The sequence below is a fragment of the Mustela nigripes genome, chromosome 13 (genome assembly GCF_022355385.1).
Source record: "Mustela nigripes isolate SB6536 chromosome 13, MUSNIG.SB6536, whole genome shotgun sequence".
Classification (NCBI taxonomy): Eukaryota; Metazoa; Chordata; class Mammalia; order Carnivora; family Mustelidae; genus Mustela; species Mustela nigripes.
This window is the reverse complement of record NC_081569.1, coordinates 144,391,815-144,413,704: the sequence shown is the minus strand read 5'-3', so window position 1 is coordinate 144,413,704 and position 21,890 is coordinate 144,391,815. Positions and strand designations below refer to the sequence as shown.

The following is a 21,890-nucleotide window of genomic DNA, read 5'->3' as shown; positions in this document are numbered from 1 at the left end:
CTCAGGCCAGGCTCCTCGCGATGCTTGCGGAGTTCGGTTTGGCTCGTTCTGTCCCCTAAGGGCACATGAAGACCCCCACGGTGACCGTGGGTCCCCCCGTAGCATGGTCGGGCTTCTGTCTGACCGGGTGCGCACAGACTTGGACTTGGTCCTGGCAGGCAGCCCGAGCCTCTGGTGCACAAGGAGTGCTCTGCCCTCGACCCCGTGGTTCCGGCCCAGCTCCGGCCGCTTGCTTCCCACTGGTGCGGCCACACTGTGTGCTTCCTCCTCAGTGGACCTAAAGGTCCCCTGTGTGTGCAGGACATTCCCCGGTGCAGAGCGTCTGCTCTAACAAGCCAGCACGCTGCATCCACCGGGCTTGCGCGTGTGTCTGAGCCCGCAGCATCGTAAGAGCGGCCTCGGTGCCCACACACTTGGTGGGAAGACCGCAGAAGCAGTCCGTCCCGCAAGGAGTGCTGACCCCTTGGCTCAGTAGTGAAGCCGACTGTGCAGGGTGCTCCAGGGGCGTCTGCCGAGCTCCATGGGGAAGCTCTCTGCTGCCCGGGCAGCCTGCAGCCCTGAGACCCTTGCTGTGGGCCTCTGCAGACCCTTCCGCGGGGCTCCTGTGGGGGGACGGCGGCCTGGGGCCTGCAGGACAGCCTGACTGCCCCTCCAGCAGCCTGGGTGGGTGTCCCCTCCTGCCACAGTCAGCATCACATCTTTGCCCCCTGAGTCGAGGCTGCGGGGTTCAGGGAGGCCAGCAGGTCCAGCCCCTTTCCTGTTGCTTCCGACCAGAGCTGTCCACACAGTGCTGGGGGCTGGCGCGGTCCTTGCTTGGCAGTGAGCCTGCACGATGTTGCCCTCCTGTCCCTGGAGATTTCCTTCTCTCCTGGTGCTGGCGGGTAGAGGGCGTTTCATCTCCTTCCTGTCACGTGGCCCGTCGCCGCGGGTCCCGCACACACCGTCGAAGGCGTACTTGGCGCGTCTCTGATGTGTCAGGGCTCCTCCCACCGGCTGTGGGTTGTGCCTTCCATGCCTGCCGCTGCGTCCCTGCTGCTGGGTGCTGGTGCCCCTCCTGCCCCGTGGGCACCGGTGCGCTGACCAGCTGCAGAGAGGTGCTCGTGGGAGCCCCGGCCGGGTGCCGTGCCCCCTGCCAGGTTTGGGTGCAGCCTGGGAGCGGAGCTTCCGTCGGCGTAGGTGTGTTAGGCGCTGCTGGCCGCTCTAGGAAACAGGAGAGCTGGGGAGTGAGCTGCCTGACAGCGCAGGCCCTGGCCGAGGTTTGCGCTCACGGGGCTTTGCCATGTCCTGGCCTCCGTCCCGAATGGCGCTGCTGCCCACACCTTCCCAGGCCAGTCTCTGGTTTTTTGGCAGTGGACTCCGGGTGTGGTTTGCAAGCAGGCCAGCGAGAGAGACCCTGCGGGCCCCTTGTCCTCGCTGTGGGCACGTGCGGAGGGCCCGGCAGGTCCCCCGCAGAAGGCAGGAGCTGGTGACCCCAGGCCGGCATCTTTCCTAACTGGGCCCTTTGCGGTTTCCGTCTGTCTTTGGAGTCGTGGCTTGACGGGTCCTCTTCTTGGGACACACTTCTGTCCTTTCCGTGTGTCTGTCTGCTTTGTTAAGTACACGGAGAGTGTGGAGCCCCGGGCGCATGGCCATCAGCACGCTGCCCACTGAGCGTCCGTGCGGACGTGGGCCTCACCGGTCACGGCGGTTGTATTCCTGGGGGCCAGGCCACTGCTCTGCCCTGGGGCCTGTGCTGTGTGGGGGCACCACGCAGCCTGCCCGCTCGGGGCTTCCCTTCCGGCCGCTAGCCGCGGCTGCACGTGTCGTCCTTAGGTGGCGGCTGCTGGTGGGCGTGTGCCCGCGAGGGGCGTCTGGGGCAGCCGGGGAGTGTCTCACATGAGCACGGCTGAGCTGTCCGCCCGCTGCCCGCCACCCGCAGCCCTGTGAGTGCAGGGCCACGCGGTCCTTGGCGTCCACTGTGTGTGCACCTGGGCTGCCGGGAGAGCCCGTTCCTGGGAGGCGCCCGCCCGCTGTGCCTTTGCTTGCGTGTTTTGAGAAGTTGAGCTGCCATTCTGTCCCTGCTTGGTTGATGTTTTCACACATCCTGGGTCTGAGTCCTCGCTGGAAGGCGCACCGTGGGTCCTGTCTCCAGCCGATGGCTTGGCTTTTCACGGTCCTGTCTCTTAAGGCATAGAAGTGTCCCGAATTTCCGTGGGTTTTTTATGGTTAGGGGGTTTTGTGACTTAAGAAATTGTGTCTCCTCCAAGATCTGAGGACCCCGCGGCTTTGCACCCGGAGGCATTGTTTTCCGGTGCGCAGTTAGGGCTGGGACCTACCGCGGGTCGGTCTCGTGCCGGGGGCGTGAGGTTGCGGTGAGGTTTCCGTTTCTCGGTGCGGAAGTCCAGGTTCCCGCCCATCAGCAAGGCCGTCCTTCCGCAGGATGCTGAACGGGTCCATTTGTCCCCCAGGGACCATACGTGGGACAGTCGGCCCCAGCCTGTGTTGGGACACCAGGGTCTGTCGTGTCTCTGGAACGGCACTCTGTGGGTGGGCGTGTGCTGGGCCTGGCGCGTTCACCGAGGCTCTCTGCTCTGTCCCCTTTCAGCCCGGTCTCGGCTTCTCTGGCTCCCTTGTGTGGCGAGTACGCGACCGCGGGGAGACTTGCCCAGAGTTTGGTTGGGATCAGCTGGTGCAGGATGGCTCCATTTCCTCGGAAACGTGGTCGCCCGTAGCTGCTGCCCCGTGGGCGGTCCCGTGGTCTGTGGCCGCCATGACTCCTGCCCCTTCCCCATCTCACGCACCGCTCATGTCCCGGGCTCCGTGCGTGTTCCTGCCGTGTGCGTGTGGCTGCCGTCCCCGGCGCCGTGGGGCAGGGTGGTGACCGTGTGTGTTCTTGGCCGGCTCCTAACCTTGACGTGACAGTGGCCACGGGCGTGTTGTCCGCAAGCACGATGTTCGCATTTCGTCACGTGTCCGTGTGGCCTGTTGAAGTACTGGTACAGGTTTTCTTTTTATCTGGTTGCTGGGCTGAACTGCCCTGATTCTGTGGATGTGAGGCTCCCCTCGTGCTTCTGGGACAAGCCCCCTGGGGCCCCGGGGCGCCCTGTCCACTGTCTGTAAGGGCCCCAGCGTCCTCCTGCATGTGGGGGAGGACACGAAGCCGTCTGGGCCTTCGTCTGGGCCTTCGTCTGGGCCTTCAGTTTTCTTTCTTAAGTCTAAAGTCGGAGGGAGCAGCTTCTCGGATGCGACGCCTTTTCATTGGGTTTTACTGGGACCACTTCGGTTTTTCTCTTCCCCTTGTCGGATTTGGTAAGACGTCATTTTCAGACTCAGACTGTTGTCGGGGTCGCTGGTAAGACCTCGCCCTGGGCTCCGGGGCCTCCTGGCGCAGGAAGACCCTTCTCTGCTCCCGACCGTGCTGGTCTGTGCTTCCCCCCGTCCCCCTCAAGCGGTCTCGCTGGGGACCGCTCAGGCCGGCAGCTGTGCTCACCTCGGCAGAGCGTCCGCTCGTGCCTCTGCCCTGTTTGCTTCCTGCCCGGCTGGAGTCCTCGCTCGCTCATTCCTGTCCTCTGCAGCTTCTCGGCTTGGCAGGTCTGGCCACCGTTCCAGGCCTTCTCGTGGTGGTGTTTGCGGGACAGCGTGGATGGCCGTGGGCTCTGCGCAGCCGGGACCCTCAGGCTCAGAGATGGCGCTTTCTCCTTTTCGTTCCGTGGCCTTCTTCACGCTTGGTTTTAAACGACCTCTGGTCCCCCAGCGCAGTTGCCGGACCGGGCCCTGGAGCGCGCCCTCGACCAGCGTCCCTGGTGCCGGCGTCTCCCACGGCCCGGCTGCCGGGCGGCTGCTTGTCCCGGGGCTGCGAGCCACCTCGCCGTCCCCAGCCTCCTCCCGCCCTCGACTCTCCCTGGGCACATCCGAGCCGTCCTGGCCGTGGATTGGGGCGATCCCTCGTCTTTGCCCCACGCCAGGCTGTCCGGGCTCCCGGGCCTTGGCACTGGTGCCCCAGCCTGGTGTGCCCCAGCCTGGTGTGCCCCAGCCTCGTGTGCTGCCGTGTCCCTCCCTTCCCCGAGCTGTGCTCCTTAGAGGCCGGTTCCTGAGACCGGCGGGCGGGGGCTGCGCCACGACTGGCAGAGCCGCGGGGAGGGTCCCGCTCCTCCCGCGTGGGGCGCTGCCCCGCGGCCTCGCCGCGCACCTCCCTTCTGCCCCACGGTGCGCGCCCGTGTCCGCGCCCTCAGCTCTGCTCCGCAGGACCGGGGTGCCTCCCCGTGGCCTCCCGCGGTCCTGCTGTGTCCTTGTCGTTCGGATGACCCTCCTGCAGGAGTCTGCGGCGGTCTGCAGGGAGAGGCCTCTGAGGCGGCTGCGAGCCTCCCTGGGGACCCCGCCGGCAGCCGCTCCTCCTCCGCCCCCGAGCCCAGTGCCAAGGTCTTGATCTGTGTCTGCCCGGCCCTTCGGCCCTTCGCTTGGTTTTGAGTTCTGGTTTGTTTTGAAGTAGGCCCCACCCCGGCGCGGGGCTGGACTCGCGATGCTGAGACGGAGACCTGAGCCGAGGTCAGGGGTCAACACTCCACTGACGGAGCCACCAAGAAGCCCCTAAGTTTGAGTTTTATCTTATTTTTTATTTTTTTAGAACAATTAGAAAAAAAACATTTTTCTTTACTCATTTGAGAGAGAGTGAGAGGAAGATCACAGGGGCAGCGGGAGAAGCAGGTCCCCGCCGAGCAGGCGCCTGATGTGCGGCTGGATCCTGGGACCCCGGGACCGTGACCTGAGCCGAAGGCAGACGCTCAACGCCTGAGCCCCCCAGGCGCCTGCTCCTGACACACGAGTGTGGAACGGCATCTTCCTGACACTCGGGAGGGCGACAGGGGCTTTGGAAGCGTTTTCTGTTACCGGCGGCTTGTGGGGCCCGGAGTTTCTCTGCTTTCGTTGCCTTTTCCCATGGTCGCTGATTCTCGGTGTCCCCTCTCACATCTGCGAAGAGGCTTCTGTGGCAGGTGCCCCCGGAGCCGGTCAGGGGAGTCACTGTGACGCGTGGCCTTGCTGGGGGCCCCATCATGTCCACGGCACTGGCCTGACCGTGGGGCCTGGCTGGTGTCACCAAGGTCCTCCTGGCCTGGGGTGTTGTGGGGGCCTGTCCTGTGGACGGAGGGCCTGAAACTCGAGCGGTTCTGCCCGAGACCCACCTTCTGCGTGTTCCTGGGGCACTTTCCCGGCCCGGGCCCTGCCCTGCGCTCATTTTGCTGCCCTCGCCATTGCCGCGGGCCCGGGGGATGCTGTTCAGCCAGTGGCGCGAGTGGAAAGGGGGGCCTAGTTTCCAGACTGCCAGGGTTGAAGGCGGCCGCGTGCTGGCGTGCTCGCTTTTACCATTCCCATGTGGGGGGGAGGCCCAAGGAGGAAGGGGTCCGGCAGGAGTTTCTATTGTTGACATGGTCGCGCGCCCAGAAGCGCGTGGCCCGGGACTCTCCAGTTTGCCTGCTGGGCTTGCTGACCTCACACACAGCCGACTCTGACCTGGAGGGGGTGCCTGGCGGGGCGGGGGCACTGCTGACGGGAGCGGGGTCTCTTTTGGGGTGATGAAATAGTCTGAATTGCGCTGAATATGCAAAAACCGCTTTTTTAAAGATTCTGTTTGAGAGGTAGAGGGTGCAGGCACGTGCACGAGCAGCAGGGGTCGGGGGGGGGCAGACTCTGCCCCGCAGGGAGCCTGACACAGGCCTCCATCCCAGGACCCTGGGACCATGACCTGAGCTGAAGGCAGACGGTCAACCAGCTGAGCCCCCAGGCGCCCCTAACAACACTGAGTCGTGTCCCTAGAGTGGGCGGAGTGTGGGCTGCACCCAGTGAAGATGTTATGAGGTGACTTCCTGCAGTAATTCTGAGCCCTCAGGCCACCAGGGAGCCCCGCTTTGTTCCAAGAACTCCCAGGCCAGTGGGGAGCTTGTGCTGGGCCCCTTTCTGTCCAGTCAGGGCCGTGGCTGTAGGGACGGTGACCCCCGCCCGTGTCGGCTTAGCTGACGGGAGGCCTCCAGGCTGGCCGGGGTGCTCTGCCAGGAAGGGCGCTGACCATGCGGTCCCCCGGCTGCCGGTCCCTTGGGGCGCTGGCTCCCCAGGTGCCTGTGGCCAGTGGGTGCTGTTCGCCGTGCGTGTGGGGCGGGCAGGCCGGGCCTCGGGAGTGGAGAGGGCCCACAGCCGCCACCTTCCCCAGCCTGCTGTCCTTGTCAGAGAGCACGAGCCTGCTGCTTTCCCGGGCCCAGCTCAGGGGGCCCTTGCCCGGACAGCATCGATCTGGGGAGCCTGTGTGCCGGGGTCCAGTGTGGTAGCTGGGAGTGCGGTGTAGACGGGTACTTACAGTGCAGCTCTTGGGGTGCTCTGACGTGGGTGTCTGGCTTCCTGGTTCTGTGCCGCGGGGCACATGGCCTGCGGCGACCCTCCTGTCCACACACAGACTTCTGTGTCCCCCCTCCTGTCCACACACACAGGACTCCTGTGTCCCCCTCCTGTCCACACACACAGGACTCCTGTGTCCTCCGTCTCCCAGCTTCTGGGATGCGCTTACCCAGGACCGGGCGTGTGCACATCAAGTCTCGGCGTCCACTCACGGCCCAGCAGCCCCTTCCCACCTCGAATCTGCCAGGTGCTGCGCCCGTCCTTGGGGCCCCAGCGGGCTGGAGCCGCAGCTCTTGGGGTGGGGGTTGGCGTGGGGGTGCCGGCCAGGACGCACACAGGGCCCTGCTGGGAGGGCTGGGGCCACGACCCAGGCTCCCGGGTGCCAGAGCAGGAGGCAGGCACTCAGCCGTGGGGCCATGGCCGTCCAGCCATGTTGTCCGTCCCTGTCTGTGCGGAGCACGTGGTGATACTCAGTGGCGAAGAGTGGCTTCCGGCTGGCTGACGCACGGCCCTCTGCCGGCCCTGGAGCCGCCGGGGTGAGGAGGGGAGTGGAAGTCGTGGGTCCCGGTGCCCGCACATGAGGCTTGGGCCCCACGAGAAGTGGACCTGACGCCACAGAAGGGCGCGAGCCGGCGTACGTCTCTGGTGCCGGGAGCCAGTGGTAACGTCTCGTATTGTGTCCTAGGGAGACGCCAGATCCACCACCTGGGGAGCCAACTGCAGCTCAACCAGCACTGCCTGGACACAGCCTTCAACTTCTTCAAGATGGCCGTGAGCAAGCACTTGACCCGCGGCCGCAGGATGGCACACGTGATCGCGGCCTGCCTCTACCTGGTGTGCCGCACCGAGGGCACCCCCCGTATCCTTTGCCTCGGGCTCCTCATGTGGGACGGCTCTGCGCGGGTCCCCCCGACTGGGCTCAGTTGCCGCCGTGACCTGCTGTCTGTGTTCTCTTCTGGCCCTGGGGACGGACTGTCACGTTGGATTTCGTGGCCCCTCACTGGCTGGGAACGGGGCAGCCAGGTGCCCGGCCCCCGTGGCCATTGGGGAGGGCAGGAGCACTCTGCCTGAGACCGGCCGCTGTCCTGCTGTCCTCCCGCCCCCGCCGTCCGCCGGCCCTTCTAGGAGAGGACGGGGTCTGATCCACCGTTGCGGTTGGGCTGCCGGCCCTCTTGCACAGACCTGGCAGGCTGTCCCGTGTGCCCCCCCGGGAGAACCTCTGGGGCTTTCTCGCCCTTCGCCCGGGCCCCTCCCCCTCTGCACCTGCCGTCCCCTGGGTTCCATTCACCTCTCTGACACAGGCCCTGCTCCGGGCCCCGTGTTCTTGTTCTGCATAGCACAGCCTCCAGCGGTTTCCTGCGGGTGGTTTCCGCGTGTGCTCTCGGGGCCGGGCCGGTGGACCCCAGGCTGCACTGGTTTCCAGGATGTGGACAGCGGTGCCCACTCCTCTGTCCAGCAGCTGGGCGCCCTGACCCTTGGGCCTGCATCTGTGGTGACTGTGCTGTTCCCCGGAGGCCCTTGCTCTCCAAGCTGTGCACCCAGAGTCCCCGACGTGGCCTCTTAAGCTGCTCGTGTTTCCTCCTTGAGCGTCACTCTGGCTCACAGCGCGGCCGCCAGCTGCCTTCCCGTGTGTACTCCCTCCGCACTCCCACTTCCCTTCCACGGCGGGGCAGTCCGTCTCCCGCCACGGCTTCACTTCTGCTCCCACACTTGCACCCGGAGGAGCTCTGTGTCCTCTGAGCGCTGCGTCTTGGTGATGTCCTGTTCTGGGGCCACAGCCACCCTCTGGGTGCCTCTTGCGGCATCTGTGTCCCCCTCACAGGCTGTCCTCACTGGCCGTGGCTCTTGTAGGTACGTGGGGGCCACCGGAAGGGTCCTGGTAGCAGGGTGCATGGCTCGAAGTGTTGGCTGCCCTTCCGGTTGGGCAGTTCTCGGTACGAGAATCTTTCATTAAAGTGTAAGATTTGGGAAACCTAGGATCTGAGCACAGAGTACCTGACGCAGGTGAACGCTGGAAGCAGGCGTGGGCTTCGGGTTCCGGTCACCGCATCCGCCAGATGCCGCCGCTACCTGGACACACCTGTCTTGCCTCTGCTGTGCTCTGTCCCCCCCCAATCCCGTGTGTGGTGTGGATGTCCCTGAGCGGGTGCACGAAGCTTGAGACTGAGCTGGCGCTGCCCAAGTTCCCAGGAGTGCTGGGGAGCTGGACGCAGTGTGCAGGCCAGGCTCTGGAATCTGGCCGGAGGGCGGGGGCTCAGAGCAGATGCTCCCGTGGGAGAAGTAGGTGTAGACAAGCCACCCAGCTCGCTGGCCACGGGGGGAGGTGTGCTGTGCCTTGTGGGCTGCGGTGGGAGGGAGAGGGCATGGCCCCTGTGGGGGACCCTTTCTCACTACGGCAGAGTTCCCCCTCGGCCTCCTAAGAAGTGCCCTCAGACACACTGGGCCACGGTGCCCATGGCAGCACCGTCACTGTCACCCGAAGGGGAGGCTGGACAGGGGCCAGGCCAGAAGGGTCTTGCTGTCTAGCCCACTGTCCCTGGACAGAAGCATCAGGGGGCAGCCACACAGCCCTGTTGTTGCTGGGCGGGCCCACGTGCACCCGTGGGAGGGTCCTCGCTGCCACCGGAGCCTGTGGCATTCACGGATCCTGCTGAGCTGCCGGTAGGCCTGAGCTTGGAAGCTGTGTGTGTGGGGAGGCCGCCGTCCCCTGCGACTGGTCACCAACCCCGGGGGCCCGAGTGGGAGGGACAGATGTGCCCGGCACACCACTGCCTGCAGCCCTCCTGCTCCAGGCTGGCACACGTCAGGGGTGGCCGGTGTCACTGGGTCCCAGGAAGTTGCAGATTCAAAGACTACGCACTGATGTGTTGGCCGCCTGGGGGCTTCTGACCTCTGGGGGCTGCTGGCCAGCATGTCCGTCCTGCCCTGACCGGTGTGTGTGGCTGTGTCTGGGGTCGAGGTCCGGGCCAGGTGTCTGTGCGGCGAGTAGTCTCCCCGCCAGCTGTGGCCATCATGGTGGGACTTCCCTGGGGCTGAACTCTGGCCACGGGCCGCCTTCGCATCTGGTCCTTTACAGCTCATGTGTGCACTTGTTTTTCTGCCCGGCTCGTAGAAACGCTCTTGTGGGGTCCCTTCCAGAAGCTTTTAGTTTTACGGGTTCCCTGGGAATTCGGGGCTTCCGAGGGGTGGGCTTTGCTGCGCTCCCAGGTGCCCCTTCCTCGGGTGTCTGCGCCGTCCTCAGCCTCTGTTCTCGGGAAGCTTTTGAACCAGATTGTCGATTCCTCTGAGAAACCGTGCGAGATGTTTGGGTCGGGTTTACGGACCCACGTGTGGGGGTGGAAAGTGACTTGCTGTTAGCAACGCCGAGGCTTCCCACCAGTGACCATCGCGGCTGCCTCCTGCTGCCCCCGCTTGCGGCTGTGTTACTGCTGACGCGGGGCCTCTGCCGTGCTGGGTTAGCTCGGTCCCCAGCGTGCACTCCGCACGATCGCAGAGGGCCCCTCGCGGACGCGCACAAGCGCGGTCCAGTTTCCCACACTGATGTCACGTCCGATACGACGAGTCCGTTGTCAGTCCTGCTGTCTGAATGTCGGGATCTCGCTGCCTTGGCGATGGCGCGCGGCCCGCTGCGGTGCGTCCCTCCCCGCCTGTGTCCCGTCGCCGTCTGCTTGCCCGTCTGCACGCCCATGCGGCTGCGTGGTGTGTGCTGGGAACGGCGCTGTCCACGCCCGGTGTGCAAGGCCACGGGCTCCGGCCGGTGCCCTTCATCGGCCAGAGCTCGTGTCCTCTGTCCTGTTGCCGAGGGCTCTTGTCAGGACGGGCGTGGGTCTTGGCGTCTGGACGGTCACGCGGGCTCCAGCCCTTCGCTGCCGCTGTGGTGAGCCGCGCTGACCTCCAGACGCGGAAGCAGCCTTGGCCGCGCTGTGTCCCCCCTGCTGGTGCTGCCGGCGTGTGTGCCGGTGTCTAGTGGGGGCTCGTGCAGTCGGCCTGTGCTCCGGTCACATCCTTGTCGAGGCCACACGGCACCCGTGGGCTGGGGACCGTCGGCACCGTTTCTTCTTCCACGGCTGGGCCTTCAGCGTTGTCCTTGTGCGAGTGTCGTAACTGCCGACTCTCCTTCGGCCACGGGGACGGCAGCACGTGGGCCTCGGGCCTGTTGTGTCAGCTCTGCACGGCTTCATCTTGTCCACGCGGCGCAGACCCTGCATGTTGACAGAGCCCTCGACCCTGCTGGCACCTGCTGCCACGGTGGACACTGCCGGCTTTAGGAGTTTCTTTTCTGGGTGATGGCTTTATGGAGATGAAGCGCACATTCCGCACAGCTGACCCGGTAGAGCCCACGGCACCGCAGGGCCCTTGCCATGCCGCCTGGGAGACAGCCACAGCCCGCGGTCCATATCTCCCCGAGGGTCCGTCCATCTCTGCGGTCCGTCCCTCTCTGCGATCTGTCCGTCTCCGTGGGTCTGTCCATCTCCCTGGGTCCGTCTCCGTGGGTCTGTCCTTCTCCGTGAGTCTGTCCATTTCTGCGCTCCGGTTGTGTCCACAGGTCCGTCCGACTCCGTGGTCTGTCCTGGGTGTGGCAGGGAGCTGCAGGCCGGCCTTCTGGCTGTGGGAGGCTCGTGTGTGGATGCAGCCTGCATGTCCGAGGGTACGTCCCTGGGTATGGAGAAGCTGGTCAGAGGCAGGTGCGTGGTCAGTGCGACAGGAAGCTGTGGCCTCTGTTCCATGGCGGCCCAGCCAGCAGGTGCTTGGGTTGGGGCGGCCCCCGCCTCTGGCAGCGTTGGGAGCTGTGGGGGGCGTCTTGTCTGCGTTTCCAGGGTAGCTCCCGAGGGCGAGTTGTTCTCACACGCGTGGGAGCTCCGTGTTTCTCCTCCACGTGTCTGCTCGAGACTTTCAGCTGTTACTTGGCCTTTATTTTATGATAATCGTCCGAACAGACTTCCTGTTTTAGAGCAGTTCCAGGTTAGAGGCAAGACCGGTGCAGCCTCCCCCGCGTCCCAGCCCCCACCCACGTCGGCACACTGTGTCTGTCCTGTCCCACCCCTGCCCGTCACATCAGGCGGAGGCCTCACTGCCTCAAGGGTCCCCTGTACTCCCCTGTCCATCCCTGGGCCCCCCCCCCCCCCGACCCGACCCCCCGGTAGCCCCGACACGTCGACCATCCCTGGAGCTCTGCCTCCGGGCTTGCTGCGTCTTGCGCATCTGTCCCGACACTGCGGGTTCCCGCTCGCTCCTGCGGGACGGCGCCTGTGACTCCCCGGCTGGCTCTTATCTCTGCACGTGGTCCCAACTCCCCCCCAACAGCTGGCACCCTGTCATCTGGTGGTGACCCTACTGCCCGAGGGCACGCCTTCGGAGACGGCGAGAAGCAAGCCTGCCCCTCAGTCCAGGCCCTGCGAGGTGGTGGTGGGGTGTCCGGGACCTCGTGGGGCTGTGGCATCGGGGGACTCTTTCTTCCTCTGTGCGTGGACCCAGGGTCTCCCTCCCAACACGTGGTCTACTCTGATCTCTCTCTGTTACCGTCTCAAAGCCGCAGCAGAAAGTGAGTGATGGGACATTTCAGCACACTTGACCGGGTGCCTTCCTCAGCAGCCGATGTCCTGTGTTTTGTGTGTGTCCCCCTGGGTTCCAGGTCACGGAGGACATGATCTGGTTAGTCTTTAATCATCTGCTCAAGAGTGAGGACAGGTTCCATGCCAGAGTGCCCACAGCTGTCCCCTCAAACGCCAGCACTGTGGAGGTGCCGCCCGCCACCAAAGGGGACTAGCTATGTGTCTGTCCCCCAGAGCCACACGTTGTGGCCCCGTGCAGCGCCTGGCAGGCTCTCAGTAGCTACCGAGGGATGGAGTGAGTGTCCCGGGCTCCTGGGCTGTGTCCACGGGGGACAGGGGTGCTCCGCAAAGGGTGACTTCGCCGGTCCCGTGGCGTGGTTCCCAGGCTCTGGTCGCCTGCCGCCGGCCCCTCACCCGTCCGGGGAGACCCAGCGCTGAGCCTGGATTCGTAACAAGGTGCTGTGGCCGGGGGTGGGTCTGCGCCTCGGGAAGCGGTAGGGTCCTGGAGCCCGGGGGCTCGAGTGCAGACGTTCCTTGACCCCCGCCACAGACATGCTCCTCGACCTCAGCGACCTGCTCCAGGTATCCAGGCTTCCCTCCCCAGCCCCTTTCCCGTGGGGGCGGGGGCTGCGCCCCACAGCCCAGAGGCCGGTCCTCAGAACAGAGGACACACCGGGGTGGAGGGCAGTAAACACGGGGTCACCGTGCTGTCCTGGGGGCTGGGCGACCTCGGTCTCCGAAGCAGCGGAAAGGCCCTGGAGAACGTGGTCCGAGGGAAGGAAGATGCTTTAGCAGAAACAGAGCACTGAAACGCGGGTTTCTTCGGCAGTAAAGCTCATGTTGTGTCTACGTGGGGACCCTGTGTGGCACCAGGAAAGCATATTCCGTTGCTTCCCCCGTTTGCAAACTACTGAAGATGATAGAAGGACCTAGCATGGGGCCGCCTGTGCGGACGGGAGGCTCACGGGGGCGGGGTCAGCGGGGTTCTGCATCCTGTCCCTGGGGGCAGCGCTGGGGCGGGGGGGGGGGGGGGTCACTCCCCAGAGGGCTCGGAAAGAGCAGGGGGCACGGAAAACAGGCATGACCGCCGTGTGAGGGTGTGTGGGACCCACAGAGATCCCATGCCCTCGAGGAAGGCTTGGTCAGGTGCCGGTGCCCCACACGCCACAGGGCCTCGCGCTGACGGAGCTGGCCTTCTGCGCAACCAGAGGCTGCCCGTGTGCGTGTGTAAACGGCACCTCCTGGGAGTCCTGCTGAAGCAGACCTGTCGGACGCGGGAGCCCAGCACTCCTCGGCTGTGCCCCTTCCTGGGCTTCCCAGCAAGGACGGAGGGAGGCTGGGGTGGGGCTCCCAAGGGCTGACACAGGCTCAGAGTTCAGTTCCCACTGAGCACCCCCTGGAGGAACTGGGGGATCCTGACACCCCACGAACTTGTGGCCGGCACAGGGGCACTTGGCTGTCTTCGTGCAGAGCCCATCTGCCCGGTGGACAGGAGCGGGAAGACTGGCCAGCCACAGCGAGCTGTGACCAGCCGCCTCCACGGAGCTGAGCCATAAACCCAGCGAGGGGTCCTCAGGGTCCGTGTCACTGTTTCTAACGTAGAGAGCCCTTCCCTGTCGCATCCGGGTCTCCGTCTGCCTGGGCCAGGGCCAGGGCCGGGGAGGTGGGAGATGGGAAGGGGCGGTGGGTCAGGGCGGTTCTGCTGCGGTGGGGAGGGCAGGTGAGTGCCACCCTGGTCCCGACGGGCACGAGGCGAGGAGGGTGCAGGAGCTCGGGGTGCCGCTAGGAGACTTCCACACGCGCACACACCGACAGGCTCACTGCACGCGCACCCCGGTGGGCAGGCCGGGCCACACTCCTTTCAGAAGGCAAGCTCTGGGAGCCCCCAGCCCTGGGAAGGGGGCTTGGAGAAGGTGGCCTGGATGTGAAGTGCAGCGTCCCCCACCCCTCCGTCTTCTCCGCAGGCACCGGTCTCTGCTGCCTGGGAGCCCCTGGCGGGCGCTCTTGGCTCTTCTTCCTGGTCTTTTCTGGTAGCTTCCTGGGCACGAGGCTCAGGGGCCCTCATTCAGGAGCTCACGGGCCAGCCTTGATGGGGCAGAGGAACTCTGGGGAGACCAGCGGCAGGGGGCCAGGGCCAGGACACTGAGGCCTGCAAGCCCCAGGGGCAGGGGCAGGGGCCAGGCCTCTCTCCAGCTTGGGCTGAAGGGGCTAAGCCCAGGCTTTTCCCAACTGTGCGCCTCATCCACATGGAACAGCTTCTCCCATGCCTGCCATCAAACACGGCTCAGAAGCCCCTTACCCACAGGCCCCCTGCCAGGCCTTCATGCGGCCCGGGACTGCATGAAACCCCAGGCTGGCCATGCTGGTGGTCTGCACCCCAGAATCCTAGACCCCGTGTCCACCTGCCAGGAACCTGGCCAGGCGGTGGACTCCACAGCAGCTTTGGGCTTGATGGGAGCAGCTGGGGGCAGGTCAGCCCCTGAGACCTGCAGAGAGCCTCAGCCGGGAGCAGGTCCACAGGGACACAGACAAGGATTCCAACAAGGGGCCGAGGCCACAGCCCGCAGGGAGCATGCAGGGGTGCACACCGGTGTGAATTACAGTGAACTTGGGGCGCACCCACCGCTCTCAGCGGCTTCTCTTACCAATGCAGTCATTGTGGAGACAGGGGTAGCGGGGATCGGGAGGCGGGTGGGCGTGGGGACCAGGGCAGGCAGGAGCACCAGCAGCTCTGACGGGGATCGGGAGGCGGGTGGGCATGGGGACCGGGGTGGGCGTGGGGATGGGGGCAGGCAGGAGCACCAGCAGCTCTGACGTGGGATCTGTCGGACTGAGGGAACCGAGCAAACGTTTCAGAAACCCCGATGCCGTCCTCAGTTGTGGCCTCTTCCTCACAGGTGAACGTGTATGTGCTGGGGAAGACCTTCCTCCTCCTGGCAAGAGAGCTGTGCATCAACGCGCCGGCAATAGGTACGGCGGGGCTGGCAGGGGGGCCGCAGCCTGGCCGGAGCTCGGAGTGGGAGGGGGTCCTGTGCAGGGACGGGAGCTTCCGCAGGCAGGCAGGGAGCTCTGAAAGGGAGCCGAGAGCCCGACGGTTTGGGGGTTACCTCTGGCTTGAATGCAGCGTGCCCGTGGTCAGTCCCTGGCAGGTGTAGAGCAGGCCACAGAGGGAAACAGGCCCCATCTGTCTACTGTCTGGGGAACACAGCCAGTGGCAGATGCTCCGGGGCAGGCAGGACCCCGATGGACAGAGCGGGGGCTTCCCTAGGCTGTTCCACCTTCCCTGGGGCTTTCCCGAGGGGAGCGTGGTCAGTCGCCAGCGGGGGCCTCGACACGCGTATCTCACGGAACAGAGTGCAGCTGGGTAGGGGTGGGCGGGGGGTGCAGGGTGGTCCCCTGGGGCTGGGAAGCCAGGGTCTGGCGGTGTGGGTCAGGAGAGGGGCGCGGCGGCTGAGCTAGGCCAGGCTAGGTCCCCTTCCAAGAGGCCACGTCCCTGTGCCGAGTGACACGGCTCCTCCCTCTGGGGGTCAAGCTGAGGTTTTTCAGAAACAGAGCAACTGTCCAGAGTGTGTGCAGCCTGGGAGGGCCCAGAGAGCCTGTCTTACCCCGAGGCCGGCCTGCACGGGGCCATCTGGGGCCTGCAGCCCGAGGCCGGCAGAGAGCCCCACCGCACCCACCACCCTCAGATCCAGGAGTCCTCCAGTAGGGCTCGGTCCGAGAGGCTGGGAGGCCTCAGGAAGCGCGACGCAAGCAGACACCGGGCCTCTTCCAGAGCATTGCACGCCAGCCCCACGCGGAAGCTGACCGACACCCACAGGGACAGGCGGCCCCCGGGAGGCAGTTTGTTTCGAACCAGGAAGCCTGGCGTAGCTGTGGGGGCTTCTCTGTGTGCTGGAAGGGACGCGCCGTCCACAGGCATGCGGGAGAGCGTGGGTCTCTGCTTCCCGGTCCCTCGCTCGCTTCTTTCTCGGTGGCTCCTGCTTCGTGGAAACCTTGTTACGGAGACGCAGTTAGATGTGGACTACTTTAGGTGACTTTTCCCAATTTTGGTTTGAAGGGAAGGTTTTAGGTTAAGCGTGGTACCGCCGCGAACTCACGGGCGGGAGGGATGGCAGAGCCCACAAAGCAGGCGGTGTGGGCCCTGCGGGAGGGGCCTGTACGAAGCCTTGTGCCCCCGGGTCCGCCCAGCAGCCAGAACTCGGAACCCCCGGCCCTCGGCGTGCGGGAGAGCCTCTGGCTCCCGCTCCGAACCGCCGCCGACTACGGACAAGAGAGATAGAAAGAAGTGAAGCCTTTAATGATGTCAGTAAGGCAGCCGGCAGGGGACAACGGGGTCGCACCGTCCCCTGCACGTCCCTTCCCGGCGGGGCCGGCCGCAGAGAGAGGCCTCCTCCTGGTGCCTGACCTAGCACGGCCACGCCGCCCCTCAGCCCCTCAGGCGTAGAAGATGAGCTCGGGGATCTGCCCACCCTGCACCCCGGTCCCGTTGGTGCTGTCCGAGGAGCACTGGAACTGGAAGGTCACCTTGCCACACTGCACTTCCGTCATGCCTTCCTGCCCGAAGTAGCTGAGCTCGCTGCCGTCCAGGACGGCGCTGGCTGTGTAGAAGGTGTCCTGCTCCACCTGCACGGGGTGCTCGAACCACACCGGGAAAGTGCTGCTGGAGCCGTCCGACACGAACCTGGTCCGCTTCTGCGCCAGCACCAGCCCTAGCCGCTTGAGTTCGATCTTGACGCTGTACTCGGCTTTGCCGGCGCTGGAGCCGTACAGGCCCAGCCCCGCGACAAACACCCTCCTGTCCACGGCGAACTGGATGCTGTCGCAGCGCCCGCGGTAGCGCCACTGGTTGCTGCGGTAGGCGGACGACTGGAAGCGGTGGCAGCGCTGCGGGGCCAGGCCCTTCCTCTTGGTCAGGGGGAAGCTGAGCGGAGGCTTGTTGGCTGCCGTGTACCACAGGAAGATGCTGTGGGTCTCCTCCAGGGTCAGGACGTCCGACTGGGCAGCGCCGTTGGCAAACTCCTCCAGGCTCATGGTGGGGATTCGGACCAGGTAGAGGGCGGGCCCCAAAACGTGCCTCTTGTTGCGCGCGGTGACCGGCAAGCCCTGTCTCTTGCACTCTGCCTCGGCCCAGTTGAGCACGGCCTCGAAGACCACCGCCTCCTTGGCGTTGAGGGCCTCCCGCGTCACGATGATTTCCAGCGTCTGCCAGTCGATCTCACAGAAGCCTTCAGACCGCAGAGCCATCTCGGCCTGCGCGTCGATGACCTCCCAGCAGCGCTGGGTCAGCTCCGGCTCCTCAAACAGCCGGCTCTGCGACAGCAGGACGCAGGCGTTTTTGGCTTCCAGACTCGTCTCCAGGAAGTTGACGCAGGCTTTCGCTAGAGCGGGGACGATGTACTTCTTGGCAGCGTAGAGAGTGGCCAGCACCGTGTCGGCTTCCAGGTCGATCTCGTCGCTGTACATGTACCTGGGCGGGGGCGGGGGCTGCGTCACGGGATGCTCGGGGTGGCCCTGGACAGCGGGAGCACCCACGGCCGCCCCTCCCTGCGCCCCGGGCGGCGCGCTTACTTGAGCAAGATGAGGAAGGCCGCGGGCTCCACGTCGGGGATGTGGATTTCCGACTTCACTTCGGCCAAGTCGCCGTAGAACATGGCGTAGAAGACGGAGCTGCCCACGGCCAGGACGTACTGCGGAGGAGACCCGAGCTGCCCTGAGCGGAGCCGCGCCCCGCCCCGCCCCGTCCCCGGCGGAGGCCTGGAAGCCGCGACCCCCTCCCTCCCAGGTTGGGGAGGGCGCCCCGGGAAGGGCCGGGCGAGCCCTCACCTTGTGGGCGGGCACCCTGCGGGCCGCTCCCGGGGGCCCCACGACGAAGTGCACGTCGGCCATGAGCTCGTTGTTGAACATGAGCGCGTTCCTGCAAAGGGCAGACGCGCGGGGCGCGGGGGTCAGGCCGGGGCGCGGCGCGGGGGGTCAGGTCGGGGTGGGGCGCAGGGGGTCAGGCCGTCGCGGGGGGTCAGGGCGGGGCGGGGCGCGGGGGTCAGGGCGGGCCGGGCTCACCGCTCGCGCAGGGTCGGGTGCACCGCCTGCCAGCTGGGGCTCTCCAAGTTGTTGTTGTCCGGCGCGGGCGGCGCGGGCGCGGGCGGCGGCGGGGCGGGCGGCGGGGCGCAGGGCGGGCCCTTCCTGCCCGCGGCGGCGGCGGCGTTGCTGTTGGCGATGTCCGTGGCGGTGGCGGCCGCGGCGCCGGCGGCCGGGTACAGCTCCGCGGCCATCTTCGCGGGCAGGGCGGCCTCCGCGCGCGCCGGCGGGGGACCGAGCGCCCGAGCGCCGCGCCGGGGCCGGGGGGGCGGCTCCGCGAGCACCAGGAGCGCCGTGAGGCACTGCGCCACCCGGCCGTGCAGGCAGGCCAGGGGCAGCAGCATGGGGCCGCCCGCAGCCCGCCCGCAGCCCGCCCGCAGCCCGCCCGCCGGCGCGCCCGAGCCCGCAGCCCGCAGCCCGCAGCCCGAGCCCGCAGCAGGGGGCGCCGTCCCGGCCGCCCTCGCCCCGCCGCCCGGCGCCTGCGCGTCACGTCGCGTCACGCCTCTCCGCCGCCCCTACCCCGCCGCGCGGACGACGTGCGCGCTCGCGGCCCGCGCCGCCCCGCCCCTGCCCTCGCGCGGGCGACGTGCGCGCCCCCGCGCCGCCCCTCGCCGCCCCCCCCCCCCCCCCCCCCCCCCCCCCCCCCCCCGCCTCCGCTGGCTGCGCGCAGACGCGCGTGCGTGTCGGTGCGGGGCGCGCGGGAGCCCTCGGGAGGCGGGGGTGCGCGCGCCTGGTCGTGCCGCTCGTGTGCGCGCGCTGCCCTGGCCTCCGGGACTGCCCTCGTCCCCCGGGGGCCCTGTCGCCCGCCGGTCGCTCCCGGGGCCTGCTGGGCGCCCCGGCCGGACCGTCCCTGCGCCCCCGCGGGCTCGCCGCGCTCCGCCGACAGTGCGGCTCCACCTTCACCCCAGGCGGGGGCAGAGCAGGAGCCGACCCGGAGGGGGATTCGTGACCTGAGCCCAAGTCAGGTCCTGAGCGGAGAGAGCGCCCTCCCCGGCACCCCGGTCCTTGCTGGTCCGCTGAGCCTTTGAGTTTGCAGCTTCCCGGACAGGCTGTCGGTGAAGGTCGCTGTTTAGAGGCGCGGGCCGAGCTGGTCTCTCTGTGGCCAGTCTGCGCTTCGGGCGCTTGAGGCAGAGCGTCCTGGGAGGGCTCCGTGTCCGCGGTGTCTCCAGGCTCTGTTGGCCGCCGCCGGGCTGCAGGGCACTGCCGTGCCAGCCCACGTGGGGCTTCCAGGGTCTGGAGCTCAGTCTGGTGGCCCCTCGTGGACGTGGACTGATCGGCCCCCCAAAGGAGGGTGCTTGATGTTGGTGGACAGCAGGGTCCTGCCGATCACCACCTACCCCACATGCCTGCTCTCTGGCTGGCCTGTGGCCCCCTCAGGGAGCTCCCTCTTCAGGCCTCAGCAAGGACTTCCTGACGACCCCGTCCAGAGCAAGTCTGGCCCCTGGTGTTCCAACGGCCCCGCATGATTGGGTCAGCTGAGGGAGGGAGAGTGTGTGCACGGGTCCCTCCTGAGCTTTCCCCTGCGCGGAAGAGTATGGTCACTTGAGCTGCCCCTGCACCTGCAGACAGCGGGGGGAAGCCGTGGCTTGAGTTTCGGATGGTGAACTCAGCCAGCGAGTGGGGAGCAAGCAGGCTCCGTCCCAGTGGCCATCCGGCAGGTGCCAGACACAGCCGCAGGTGTCGCGTGTGTCCACGAGCACGCAGGTGCCCGTGCAGGCTTAGCGTCCGACCCCTGCGGCTGCTGTGGGAGGGACGGGGCCGCCAGCCCCTACCAAGGGCCGGGGAAGCCATGCAGTTGGAGGAGCAGGAGGGTCACCCCTAGGACGGGTATCCTGCTAGGTGGTGCTGGTGCGCCACCCAGAGCTGGAACACGCATGTTCCATGGGGCCTGGGGGAAGGGGACGCACCCTGGGCGGCACTGAGGCACCCCCGTCTGCGGCAGATCCGTGCCTCTACATCCCGCGCTTTGCTCACCTGCTGGAGTTTGGAGAGAAGAATCACGAGGTGTCCATGACAGCCCTGAGGCTCCTGCAGCGCATGAAGAGAGACTGGATGCACACTGGCCGGCGCCCCTCGGGCCTCTGCGGGGCAGGTAGGACGGGTCAGGAGGCCTGGGGTCAGGAGGGCCAGGTCCTCTTGGGTCTCCCATCGGGCGGGTAGGACTGCATGGGGTCAGCAGGACGGGTCCCCTCGGGTCTCCGTGGGGCAGGTAGGATAGCCCGGGGTCAGGAGCGCCAGGTCCCCTTGGGTCTTTGTGGGGCAGGTGGGACAGCCGGGCTCAGGAGGCCTGGGGTCAGGAGGGTCAGGCCACCTTGGGTTTCTGCCAGCAGGGAGGACAGCCCAGGGTAGGAGGCCCAGGCACCCTCGGGTCTCTGCGGGGCGGGTAGGACGGCCTGGGGTCAGGAGGCCCGGGGTCAGGAGGGTCAGGCTCTGCTGGTTGTGGGGGTTACTGTCTCCAGAGCTGTCCTGTCCCTCGAGGGCTCCCACGAGGCCAGCCCTGTCCCTAGTGCCAAGTCACTACTGTTGACGATCCCTGGCCTTTTGGGCTGGCTCCTTGGCCTCCCAAAGGGTAGCTGTTTGGTCTCCCTCTGCGTTTTCTAGCTCTGTCCCTGACGCCTTGGGGTCTGACGTAGCCCTTGGGCCTGGAGTCCTCCCCAGCAGGCCTTTACGCCTGTCTGGTGGCCTCTACTCCAGGACACCCCCACTCCCCAACTCCTGGCTCCGGTCCTTCCTGGGATGCCGAGAGCCTGCGTTCCCGTGCTCCGCGGCACGGGGCCCACTCTGGGCCGTGTTCCCAGAGTCCTTACCTCTGTTGCCAACCGGTGCTTGTTGGGTGTCACCTCAGAGTTCGCTCACCAGCTTTGAAGGGTCCCACGAGGTTCTCAGAAGATGCGTTTTTCTTTTCTGAGTTTGAGACGGAAGGCGCGACGCCGCACTTTCTGACTCCCCGCTGTGGCGTAGTTGCACGCAAAGCAGCACGCGGCTCACGGGTGTGGGACCTCACGAGCACTGGGCAACGGTCACTGGCCGTGAGACCCCACAGCCCTCCTGGGCAGGACTCCCACTGCCCAGGTCACCACCCTGGCCCGTCCTGAGGCTTGACCTCCCCTGTCCCTTGCCCCGTCATGCTTCTTTCCAGCACTTCTGGTTGCGGCCAGGATGCATGATTTCCGGAGAACCGTCAAAGAGGTCATCAGCGTGGTCAAGGTGTGTGAGTCCACACTGCGCAAGAGGTAGGTGGCTTTCGGTCGTGGCCTGGGGTTCAGACACCTGCTCTGTGTGCTGACCACACCTGCCTCTGCGGCCCTCCCGTCCACTGGTCTGGCCAGGACCCAGAACGGCCTGGGTCGTCGAGGGGCTGCCCGCCTCTGTCCAGGGTCTTGGTCCATCTTCCTGGCCCCCACCAGCTGCGCCTGCAGTGGCCCTTCTGCCCACACCCCAAGGTAGGTTGGGGTGCACTGAGAGCCCTCCCAGGAAGCCTGGGTGTCCACAAGCCCCCACTCTGGGCTGCGGTGTCTGTGGGGCGGCCGAGCTAGCTGCAGCGTCAGCCGCGGGTGGGCTGGACGGGGTTGTCAGGAGCCCCATCACCGGTCCCTGTCGGGGCCGTTTTCACTCGAATCTGCCACGTGCAAGGTGTTTCTCGTCTGAGATCGTAGCCTGCGGCGCTTTCTGAAGCAGATAAAGTATTTTGCACGTTTGATGTCTAGTTCTCTTTGGAAGTTTTTTTGAAATAAGTTTTTTATTCTTAGACGCCCCGCAGGTCGCGTGGCGCGGGTAAGCTCTAGCCGGCGACTACCCAGGGCTGCCGGCTTGGTCTCCTTGCGCTGGGCCTCCTCCAAGTCTCCCCGCGGGAGCGACCAGTGCGGCCTTTCCTCCCTGGGGCCCCGCTGGTGGCCGCGG

General features: G+C 66.5%; 4 protein-coding genes across 11 annotated transcripts in view; 2 read left to right on the top strand and 2 right to left on the bottom strand.

The window, feature by feature from the left end:
• PACS2 (phosphofurin acidic cluster sorting protein 2) overlaps window positions 1-21,890 on the bottom strand; it is a 214,643-nt gene that overhangs the window by 83,136 nt on the left and 109,617 nt on the right. The gene's annotated exons all lie outside the window — the stretch shown is intronic.
• The window catches only part of JAG2 (jagged canonical Notch ligand 2), a 109,192-nt gene that overhangs the window by 6,032 nt on the left and 81,270 nt on the right, over window positions 1-21,890 (top strand). The gene's annotated exons all lie outside the window — the stretch shown is intronic.
• BRF1 (BRF1 RNA polymerase III transcription initiation factor subunit) overlaps window positions 1-21,890 on the top strand; it is a 41,475-nt gene that overhangs the window by 9,700 nt on the left and 9,885 nt on the right. For 2 of the 4 annotated variants that reach the window (XM_059374172.1, XM_059374171.1), the window contains exons 3-7: window positions 7,049-7,222; window positions 12,466-12,497; window positions 14,813-14,885; window positions 19,933-20,082; window positions 21,130-21,223. In XM_059374172.1, the coding sequence (XP_059230155.1) occupies window positions 7,049-7,222; window positions 12,466-12,497; window positions 14,813-14,885; window positions 19,933-20,082; window positions 21,130-21,223 (523 nt within the window). The other 2 variants (XM_059374175.1, XM_059374173.1) reach the window with 2 other exon arrangements.
• BTBD6 (BTB domain containing 6) lies at window positions 16,192-18,378 on the bottom strand. The gene is made up of 4 exons (XM_059374176.1): window positions 17,973-18,378; window positions 17,739-17,829; window positions 17,484-17,602; window positions 16,192-17,382 (listed from the first exon to the last, which is right to left on the bottom strand). The coding sequence occupies exons 1-4, from the start codon at window positions 18,332-18,334 to the stop codon at window positions 16,350-16,352; spliced, it is 1,605 nt and encodes a 534-aa protein (XP_059230159.1). The 5' UTR covers window positions 18,335-18,378; the 3' UTR covers window positions 16,192-16,349.